At 40.1% G+C, this 11018-nt stretch overlaps 2 protein-coding genes across 16 annotated transcripts in view; one reads left to right on the top strand and one right to left on the bottom strand.

Annotated features, from left to right (window-relative positions):
• MTUS1 (microtubule associated scaffold protein 1) overlaps positions 1-2681 on the top strand; it is a 114203-nt gene extending 111522 nt beyond the window's left edge. For 14 of the 15 annotated variants that reach the window (XR_012417111.1, XR_012417110.1, XR_012417109.1 and 11 more), the window contains one exon: positions 381-2681. Coding sequence is in view for 10 of the 15 variants with exons in the window: in XM_065518934.2 (XP_065375006.1) it covers positions 381-594 (214 nt within the window). In the remaining 5 variants the exon portion in view is untranslated. The remainder of the gene's footprint in view (positions 1-380) is intronic. The other variant, XR_012417107.1, reaches the window with a different exon arrangement.
• A 714-nt stretch (positions 2682-3395) lies between these two features.
• PDGFRL (platelet derived growth factor receptor like) overlaps positions 3396-11018 on the bottom strand; it is a 66344-nt gene continuing 58721 nt past the window's right edge. The window contains exon 6 of the mRNA XM_045397917.3: positions 3396-3891. Coding sequence (XP_045253852.2) covers positions 3703-3891 — 189 coding nt within the window. The 3' untranslated portion in view covers positions 3396-3702. The remainder of the gene's footprint in view (positions 3892-11018) is intronic.

The following is an 11018-nucleotide window of genomic DNA, read 5'->3' as shown; positions in this document are numbered from 1 at the left end:
CCACCTCCTGGGCTCAAACAATCCTCCCACCTCAGCCTCCTGAGTAGCTGGGACTACAGGCACATGTCACCATGCTTGGCTAATTTTTGTATTTTTAATAGAGGCAGAGTTTTGCCATGTTGCCCAAGTTGGTCTCGAACTCCTGGCCTCAAGTTATCCACCCACCTTGGCCTCCCAAGGTGCCGGGATTACAGGCATGAGCCACCAAGTCCAGCCTGTGTTTGTGTTTCTTAGCCAGCCAAATACCTGTGACCTTGTGCAGGATTCTGTTTTATCCCAAAGGAATAATTTTGGACTTCAAAATTTCAAATGCTAAGAAAAGTTTTTCAAGTTATTTTTTTACATAGACGTATATGGTTTCTGGCTTTTTTTTCTCCAAGGCAACTTTCCACGGAGCAGGCTGTTCTGCAAGAGTCTCTAGAGAAGGAGTCGAAAGTCAACAAGCGACTCTCCATGGAAAACGAGGAGCTTCTGTGGAAGCTGCACAATGGGGACCTGTGTAGCCCCAAGAGATCCCCCACGTCCTCTGCCATCCCTTTCCAGTCACCAAGGAATTCGGGCTCTTTCCCCAGCCCCAGCATTTCACCCAGATGATGCCTCCCCAAAGTCCACAGACTCTCTGAAAGCATTTTGATACAGGTCTGCAGGACTGACCCCAATGAGGAACGTGGGCACAGAGGTATATCAGCACACGTGTGATCACCGTAGGATAACTGGAGCGTCACTGCCGCCGGAATCAGCAGCTTCTGAGACTGGAACTCTGGAGGAAGGCTTTTGCCTCCATCCAAAAGATTTCCTCCAAAAAAAGATTTCGGCGTCGACACGGACGTTGTTGCACAAAGCACTTAAAGAACGAGAGCATCTTGTTCATTGCCTTGTTCACCTAAGCATAGGGGGAAAAACTCTCAGGGGCCTATTAAGATAAAGATTTATAACCTTTGTAATGTCCTTCACCACAGACACCTTCTTGTGAGTTTTTAGTCTGACTGTGGGGGTGGGGGGGTGTGAATGAAATGGATGTCACAGAGTGTCATGTGTCTGATGCAGCCGCCTCTGCTGTGTATTAAATGTCAAAATCTGAATATATCTGGATATGTACTAATCAAATAATCAGCATATACATTTCAGCCAAAGCCATAGAAGAAAAAGCAATAGTTGCTTGAATTATGATCATCTACCACCAACTCTGCTCAGCCCTGTAACAGGGCAGGGAGAGGGTATAACAGGGAAAGCAGGGAAAGCTTTGACTTGTCCCTATCTATACATTCTCTGTATCTTTTGGGGGTAACTTCTTGGCAGTTTTTCAGTGTTCAGCCATGTCAGTTGAAACTAGATTTTTCTGTAGAGTTTTTACTTACCCATGTGAGCCTAACAAACACTATCCTATTATTCGTTTTCTCAGGCTATGTGTAAATGTAGAATCCTAATTTTTCTATTAAAAAAAAAATGTAAAAAGAAAAAGGGCAGTACCAATGGGTTTTTCCGCCTTATTTTTACCTTGATCGATCCTTGCAGATTTAACCTGTCTTCTTCTCTCCCATTATTTTCATTTTCCTTTTTACCTTTCTCCACCATCCAGAGCCACAAAAGCAAACCTTCTACCTCCTACGTACGTTTCTCTGGGATAAGGATAAAGGAATATGATTTTCCAGAGCCCCAGAGCCAGCTCATCTTCCAGGTGCTGAAACCACTTTCCAAATAAACTAAAGCCTGGATTTGATACTACAGATTTTGGGAAATCTTAGAGTAAAGAATGAGAAAAAGGAAGTCATTGGGCTAGTATAATTAAGGTAGGATTCAGTGCTTACCGATGATGCAGTATTTGATAGAAGAAAACAGTCTGGGAGGATCACACTCATTTTTCAGGTACCCTTTGAGGAGTCCCTCTGTCTTTAGTAGCAGAATGGCCCGCTGACGAGCAGAAAATGTGGCCTGTCCAACTCTCCTCCAAGTTGCATTTCAGTTTCTTTCCGAAACTTATTACCTCCCCTAATCGTGAGACTTTGGAAAAGGTGGAAGGAAGAACTGTTGCTTTATCTCCCACTCCCTGCATGTGTCAACATTGTGATGTCAGTATTTACTAATCAACCTTCAGTGGCTGTACAAATAACCGCTGTAGGAAGAAGAGATCCAGGATACTAGAGGTGGATATTTGGGTCATTTACTTGTACACTACATAGCAAGTTGATACTCACGTTGCATGTTCTTTTAAATTAGTGGCTGTGTGTCTTAAGTCTTTAACTTCCAATAGTTTATCATGTATGTAACCTTCCATGTTTGCTTCTGATAAATGGAAATGTAGAGTCACTGCCACTTCCTGGGATATTTCTGCTCACGCTTCCAAGTTCTCAATGACATTAGCCAAAGTTGGGTTTGCCATTCATCCCCTACACATGGTAAATCTTGTGTTGCTCCCTGCCATCCTCCGTATTATGTGACTGGGAAATAAATCTCATAGCAGTTAATATAAGACGTCTTCCGAGGATGGCAGAGAACAGGAGAGAAGATAGGAAACAAAATAGAGAATTTTTAAGATTTTGTTTAAACCAAATGTTTCATGTAGAATACAAAATGTTGGCACGTCAAAAATATGGATGTGTAGACAACTGTAGTTGTGCTCAGTTTGTAGTGATGGAAAGTGTATTTTACTTTGATCAAATAAATAATGCTGGAATACTCAAGAATTGCATCCTCTGACCTACTTCATTCTTCAAATTCTTCAGTTTTACATTCTTCAAATTTATAGCCCTTTGACAGCACAGTAAAGATGGTATCTCCTCTTAGTTTGTTTCCCGGAATTTCCACTGCAACCACATAATTGGTCATGGGTTGAAACTTGGCTCACAGAGCTAGAGTTAGGGCTAAGCTCTTCTTTTCTAAATTCAAAGCTATCTGTGTTTGTTTGAGAAATAAATTTTGGCTGATTTTAACAATTTCTGCTATGTAAGAAAATTGGACAAACTTGGTAAATATTTTTGAATATGGTAAAAAAAAGTCTAAAAGTTGAATGTTCTCAACCTATGCATCTATTTCTAAAAAAAAGCTAAACTTCTAAAAACATGCTGTACTTACTGAATAGACTAATCTAGAATTAGTACCCTTGAGTGCAGCAGTTTAAAAAGATGAAGCATACATGATTTTTTTCAATACCTTCATAAATTAACTCACGTTTGCTTTAAAGTTGCTACTAAGACAAAATGACATTTCTAAGCATTTGAATCTGGAGTTGTTGCTTGTGGATAAGTAGTTGAAGTGTATCTAGAACATTTTAAAATTCTAATACATTGTGGTGGTGATACAAAAGAGAATACTTGGTAATGACCCACGTATCGCCACCACCAAGTCTTTTTGGATATACTTTAAGCCAACTTAACAAACACTTATCCCACTTTGTATTCTTTACAAAAACTTGTTCATTTAATAGAAATGAGTATATAAAATTGTTTACACATGTATAAAGACTAGGAACACGTATGTTGGTAAGCAATCAAAATACATGCTTTCTGTTAGAAAAGTTAACACTTCTGTGAATAGACTGGATGACTTCCTTTTAGTTTGGATGTCAGGGTCGGACTCAAGATGCTGGGGTTGGGGTTTGGTGCTTGACATCAGCCTCTGGCAAAGCACTAATAAAAAGAACCCCAAAGCTGACTGTGTACACAAATGGGCTTTCCATAAGTTCATTACGCTTCCTTTTCCAAGTCAGGAAAACTCAACAGTGGTAGCTACTGTGGTCTGTCCTTGAAGATTCTGAGCAGTGCAAATGTAATATCCTGCATCAATGGTCTCAAAGTCTTCCACTGTAATGACGCTCTGGGAGAGTCTCGTGGTGTGTCCCAGTCCTCTGTGGATCAGCCTCCAAGTGTCTTGGATCGTCACAGGCCTTTCATCCTGTTTAACGACACCCACACAGACTGAAGCACGAGGGACAAGCTGCTATAAACAGCTCCCACTCGCCCAACACTGTTGAGTGTTCCTTTCAAAGAGCAAAGCACATGCTTATAAAAGACTTTAGTATGCATAGCTCATAAGCTGTGGAAGCTTCTACACTGGAATCATTTTAGGCTGCATTTTTTCCAAACAGAGCCTTGAATTTCATTATGCTGTTTGGCGCTGTCTGTCTGTCCTTTTCTTCTATAAGTTTTTACTTAATCTAAAATGTATGCTTTTAGAACTCCAAGAAAGTGGAACTGGCATTAAGCACAAGCAAGGACACAATTTTCCACTGGCCTCGTTCTTCACATTGCCCATTTTCTTTTCCTAAGTGGTTCTTATCTACAGAATAGAAAGTCAGTAGCCTGAAAACGCACCCACTGTATAAATGACTAGGAGCTCCCAATTGCTCAGATTTGGGAGAGGAAGAACTATGATTAGGTCAATGTGCCTTAGGACTCCAGTGGGAGAAAAGTTGTACCAAGGATGGGTAAGATGATGTACTAGATGACATGACCCCTATTTCTAGAAAGTGAGATGGTCACTTTTGAGATGTTCAGCCAACTCTGGTGATAAGAACATAGTATTACTCGGTGAATACCTTTTCTCATAAAATACCAAATAGCAATGTAGGAGCGGGGGAAAAAAACAAAAACCAGAAAAAACACTTCTACTGAAAATCATCTATGTCCTGTAAGTATGACCAACACTTTTGATAAGTACCTGGTACCAGGAAGCTGGAAAACACTATTCCCAGGGACAGTTATTTTCTACCAATCACAGCCTGTAGGCCAGAAGGATGTCAGCTACTGAATGTGTCTTGTAGAGGCCAAATCTCTTCTGGCAACAAAGGGATTATTCCGTGCTGGTAGCAGAGCTGTTATTTTAGCAAGCAAAACATGCACAAGGGCTAAATATGCTGCAATTGCTTTTATGAGAAGTCTACTTTAAAATTATCTCTGGCCTCACAGCACCTTTTCGGCATGGTCTATTTCTATGCTCACTTGGGGGATGTCTGCTTACAGCAGCTTGCCATAGGCACAGCTTGTATAGAGAACACTCGAGCCAAGTGAAACACAGTGGTAGAAAGCAGCAGCAGGAAGAGCCCTGTGGGCTGTCTCAGTCCCCAGCATTTCTCACTTTGTCTCACAGAGGTCCGTGAAGAGGGCTACCAGAGAAACTGGCTACCAGAGAAACTGGGAAGAGACCACAGGGAGAAGGAAACTTCTAGCTGAACTTTCTAACAATTTTGACCAAACACAAAGTTTCCTGGACAGAACTCGGGTGAGGGACTGAAGCAGTAGTGCAGACATAGCACAGAAACTGTGGCAGGTAGCAGGTGTGAAACCTGAAAGCCCTGTATGCTTTCTTAGCCGGGAGGCTGGTAGCCTGGGGCAAGTTCTCAACCCTGCTCCTCCACTGCCTAGAAACAAACTCTGTGCTGTTGGCGGAGACAGAGGGAGTGAGACCAGCCCTTTGGGCTACATGGGAGCTGGGTGAGGCCTGTAACTGCTGGCTTTGTCCCACTTCCCTGGCGACCTGCACGACACAGCAGAGCAGCCCTAATACCCTGGGGAACATAAGTCCATTGGCCTGAGAACCACACCCCCATTCCCAACAGCAGCTATAGCAAGACCCGCCCAAGGAGAGTGAGCTCAGACACACCTACCCCGCCACCACCTAATGGTCTTTTTCTACCCACCCTGGTAGCTGAAGACAAAGGACATAATCTCTTGGAAGCTCTAGGGTCCTGCCCACCACCTGATCCTCCCTATACTACTGCAGCTAATGCTCTCTTTAAAGTGCTGCCTCCTGGCAGGAGACCAACCAACACAAAACTAGTGCAATAAACAAAACTACAACTAAGGACCCTAACAGAGTTCATCCATTTCACTTCCCTGCCACCTCCATCAGAGCAGGTGCTGGTATCCATGGCTGAGAGACCTGAGACATCATAGGACTCTGTGCAGGCACTACCCAGTACCAGCCCAGAGCCCAGTAACTCTGCTGGGTGAAGAGAAATAACAATCACTGCAGTTTGGCTCTCAGGAAGCCACACACATAGGGCAATGGGGAGAGCACTACAACAAGAGAGCACCCCATGGACAGCAGCCCTTGAGCCCCAGATCTTCCCTCTACCATAGTCTACCAAATGAGAAGGAACCAGTAAAACAATTCTGGTAATATTTCAAAACAAGTTTCTTTAACACCCCAGAAGATCACACTAGCTCACCAGCAATTGATCCAAACCAAAAAGAAATCCCTGAATTGCCAGAAAAAGAATTCAGAAGGTCAGTTACTAAGCTAGTCAAGGAGGCATCAGAGAAAGGTAAACTCCAATTTAATTAAATCAAAAAAAGACACAGGGTATGAAGGGAAAAATCTTCAGTGAAATAGATAGCAAAAACAGAAATTTCTGGAAATGAAGGACACACTTAGAGAAATGCAAAATACACTGGAAAATCTCAGCAATAGAAGTGAACAAGCAGAAGAAAGAATTTCAAAACTCGAACATCAGATTTTTTAATTAACCCAATCAAAGACAAAGAAAAAAGAATTTAAAAGAATGAACAAAGCCTCCAAGAAGCTTGGGATTATATTAAACAACCAAACCTAAGAATAATTGGTGTTCCTGAAGAAGAGAAATCTAAAAGTTTGGAAGACATATTTGAGGGAATAAACAAAGAAAACTTCCCCAGCCTTGCTAGAGAGCTAGACATCTGAATACAAGAAGCTCAAAGAACACCTGGGAAATTCACCACAAAAAGATCATCCTAGGCACATAGTCATCAGGTTATCTAAAGTCAAGACAAAGGAAAGAATCTTAAGAGCTGTAAGGCAAAAGCACCAGGTAACCTATAAAGGAAAACATACCAGATTAACAGCAGATTCCTCAGCAGAAACCCTACAAGCTAGAAGAAATTGAGGCCCTACCTTCAGCCTCCTTAAACAAAAGACTTATCAGCTGAGAATTTTGTGTCCAGTGAAACTAAGCTTCATAAATCAAGGAGAGATAGTCTTTTTCAGACAAACAAATGCTGAGAGAATTCACCACTACCAACCTGGCACTACAGGAACTGCTAAAAGGAGCTCTAAATATTGAAACAAATCCTTGAAATACACCAAAAGAGAACCTCCTTAAAGCATAAATCTCACAGGACCTATAAAACAAAAGCACAGTAATAAAAATAAAAATTAAAAAAAAAAATTAAAAAAAAAAAGCGTATTCAGGCAACAAATAGCACAATGAATACAATAGTACCTCACATCTCAATACTAATGTTGAATGTAAATGGCCTAAATGCTCCACTTAAAAGATAGAGAATGGCAGAATGGGTAAGAAGTCACCAGCCAAGTATCTGCTGTTCTGAAGACACTCACCTAACAAATAGGACTCATAAAAATCTATCGTAAAGGGGTGGAAAAAGGTATTCCATGAAAAGGGACACCAAAGTGAGCAGGAGTAGTTATTCTTTTTGTTTGTTTTGTCTTTTTGAGACAGAGTCTCACTCTGTTGCCCAGGCTGGAGTGCAACGGCGCAATCTTGGCTCACTGCAACCTCCACCTCCCAGGTTCAAGCGATTCTTGCGCCTCAGCCTCCTGAGCAGCTGGGATTACAGGTGAAGGCCTGTCTTATAGAGGAGTAGCTGTTCTTATATCAGACAGAACAAACTTTAAAGAAACAGAAGTTTAAAAAGACAAAGAGGGACATTATGTAATGATAAAAGGACTTGTCCAACAGGAAAATATCACAATCATATATATATATATACACACACACACACACACATATACACACACGTACATATATATGTGTACAGATGGATTCACAAATGAATTCTATCAGACATTCAAAGAACTGGTATCAGTTCTATCAGCACTATTTCACAAGATAGAGAAAGAAGGAATCCTCCCTAAATCATTCTGTGAAGCCAGTATCACCCTAATACCAAAACCAGGAAAGGACATAACAAAAAAGAGAAAAATATAGACCAACATGTTTGATGAATATAGACGCAAAAATCCATAACAAAATACTAGCTAACCAAATCCAACAGCATATCAAAAAGATAGTCCACCATGATCAAATGGGTTTCATACTGGAGTGGTTTAACATACACAAGTCGTTAATGTGATACACCACAGAGAATTAAAAACAAAAAATCACATGATCATCTCAACAGACATGGAAAAAGCACTTGACAAAATCCAGCATCCCTTTATGATTAAACCCTCAGCAAAATCGGCGTAGAAGGGACATACCTTAAGGTAATGAAAACCATCTATACTGAATGGAGAAAACTTGAAAGCATTTCCCCTGAGAACTGCAGCAAGACAAGGATGCCCACTTTTATTTAACATAGTACTGGAAGTCCTAGCCAGAGCAATCAGACAAGAAAAAGAAATAAAGGCATCCAAATCGATAAAGAGAAGTCAAACTGTCACTGTTTGCTGATGATATAATCATATACCTAGAAAACCCTAAAGACTCCTCCAAAAAGCTGATATAACTGATAAATGAATTTAGCAAAGTTTCAGGATACAAAATTAATGTAAACAAATCAGTAGCTCTGCTATCCACCAACAACGACCAAGCTTAGAATCAAATCAATAACTCAACCCCTTCTATAATAGCTGCAAAAAAACAAAAAACAAAAAACAACTCAGGAATACACCTAACCAAGGAGGTGAAAGACCTCTACAAGGAAAACTAAAAAACACTGCTGAAAGAAATCATGGATGACACAAGCGGAAACACATCGCATGCCATGGATGGGTAGAATCAATATTGTGAAAATGACCATACTGCCAAAAGCAATCTACAAATTCAATACAATTCCCACCAAAATACCACCACCATTCTTCACAGAACTAGAAAAAACAATCCTAAAATTCATACGGAACCAAAAAAGAGTCCGCATAGCCAAAACAAGACTAAGCGAAAAGAACAAATCTAGAGGCATCACATTACCTGACTTCAAACTATACTATAAGGCCATAGTCACCCAAACAGCATGGTACTGGTATAAAAATAGCACACAGACCAGTGGAACAGAATAGAGAACCCAGAAATAAACCCAAATACTTACAATTGATCTTTGACAAAGCAAAAGAAAACATAATATGGGGAAAGGACACCCTATTCAACAAATGGTGCTAGGATAATTGGCAAGCCAGATGTAGATGAATAAAACTGAATCCTTATCTTTCACCTTATACAAAAATCAACTCAAGGTGGATCAAATACTTAAATCTAAGACCTGAAACCATAAAAATTCTAGAAGATAACATTGGAAAAACTTTTCTGGACATAAGCTTAGGCAAAGAGTTCATGACCAAGAACCAAAAAGCAAATTCAACAAAAACAAAGACAGATGGGGCTTAATTAAACTAAAAAGCTTCTGCACAGCAAAAGAAATAATCAGCAGAATAAACAGACAACCCATAGAGTGGGATAACATTTTTTGCAATCTATACATCTGACAAAGGACTAACACCCAGAATCTACAAGGAACTCAAACAAATCAGCAAGAAAATAACAATCCCATCAAAACTTGGGCTAAGGACATAAATAGACAATTCTCAAAATATATACCAAAGTCCAACAAACATATGAAAAACTGCTCAACATCACTAATGATTAAGGAAATGCAAATCAAAACTACAATGTGATACCACCTTACTCCTGCAAGAATGGCCATAATTTAAAAATCAAAAAACAGCAGATGTTGGCATGGATGTGGTGAAAAGGGAACACTTTTACACTGCTGGTGGGAATGTAAACTAGTACAACCACTATGGAAAACTGTGGAGAATCCTTAAAGAACTAAAAGTAGAACTACTATTTGATCCAGCAATCTCATTACTGGGTACCTACCCAGAGGAAAAGAAGTCATTATATGAAAAAGATACTTGTACACATGTTTATAGCAGTACAATTCACAAGCGCAAAAAATGGAACCAGCTCAAATGCCCATCAATCAATGAGTGGATAAAGAAAATGTAGTATATATACCATGGAATACTACTGTGCCATAAAAAGGAATGAAATAATGGCATTTGCAGCAACCTGGATGGAATTGGAGACCATCATTCTAATTGAAGTAACTCACAAATGGAAAACCAAATATGGTATGTCCTCACTGTTAAATGTGAGCTAAGCTATGAGGATGCAAAGACATAAGAATGACACAATTAACTTTGGGGACTCGGGGGGGAAAGGGTGAGAGCGGGGTGAGAGATAAAAGCCTGTACATTTGGTATAGTGTACACTGCTCAGGTGATGGATACACCAAAATCTCAGAAATCATCTAAAGAACTTATTCATGTAACCCAACACCTACTGTTCTCAAAAACCTACTGAAATAAAAAAATGACAAAACATATTAAAAACAAAGAGAACACTCTGAAGGACCCCAGGAGGAGGTGAGATTCTAGTTGACCCAGAAGATGGGACTGAAGATTGAGGTGGGGGCAGGAGAAAAGAGTGAGATACTTCATTTCCCTTTCCTCCAGTGTCCTTTTATTTTTTAAAAAACTTTTATTTAGGTTCAGGGGTATATGTCCAAGTTTGTTATAGAGGTAAACTCATGTCATGAAATGAAAGATCATTTCTTCACCCAGGTATTAATATTCAGCCTGGTACCCCTTAGTTATTTTGCCTGATCCACTCTCTCCTCCCACCCTTTACCCCCAGGTAGGCCCCAGTGTGTGTTGTTCCCTTCTTGTCCATGTATTCTCATCATTTAGCTCCCACTTATAAGTGAGAACGTGAAGTATTTGTTTTTCTGTCTCTGTGTTAGTTTGCTAAGGATAATGGCCTCCAGCTCCATTCGTGTTCCTGCAAAGGACATGATCTCATTCTTTTTCATGGCTGCATAGTATTCTGTGGTGTATATGTACTACGTTTTCTTTATCCAATCTACCACTGAAGGGCATTTAGGTTGATTCTATGTCTTTGGTATTGTGAATGGCACTGCAATGAGCATTACTGTCCCTTCTTAGTTAAGGGTTTAAAAAAAAAAACCCTGCATATGAAGAGGGTACATTGAGCAAACTGACTAATGAAACTCAAATCTTTTATT

This window comes from Macaca fascicularis, chromosome 8 (genome assembly GCF_037993035.2).
Source record: "Macaca fascicularis isolate 582-1 chromosome 8, T2T-MFA8v1.1".
Taxonomy (NCBI): Eukaryota; Metazoa; Chordata; class Mammalia; order Primates; family Cercopithecidae; genus Macaca; species Macaca fascicularis.
This window is presented reverse-complemented; position numbering and strand designations above follow the sequence as displayed.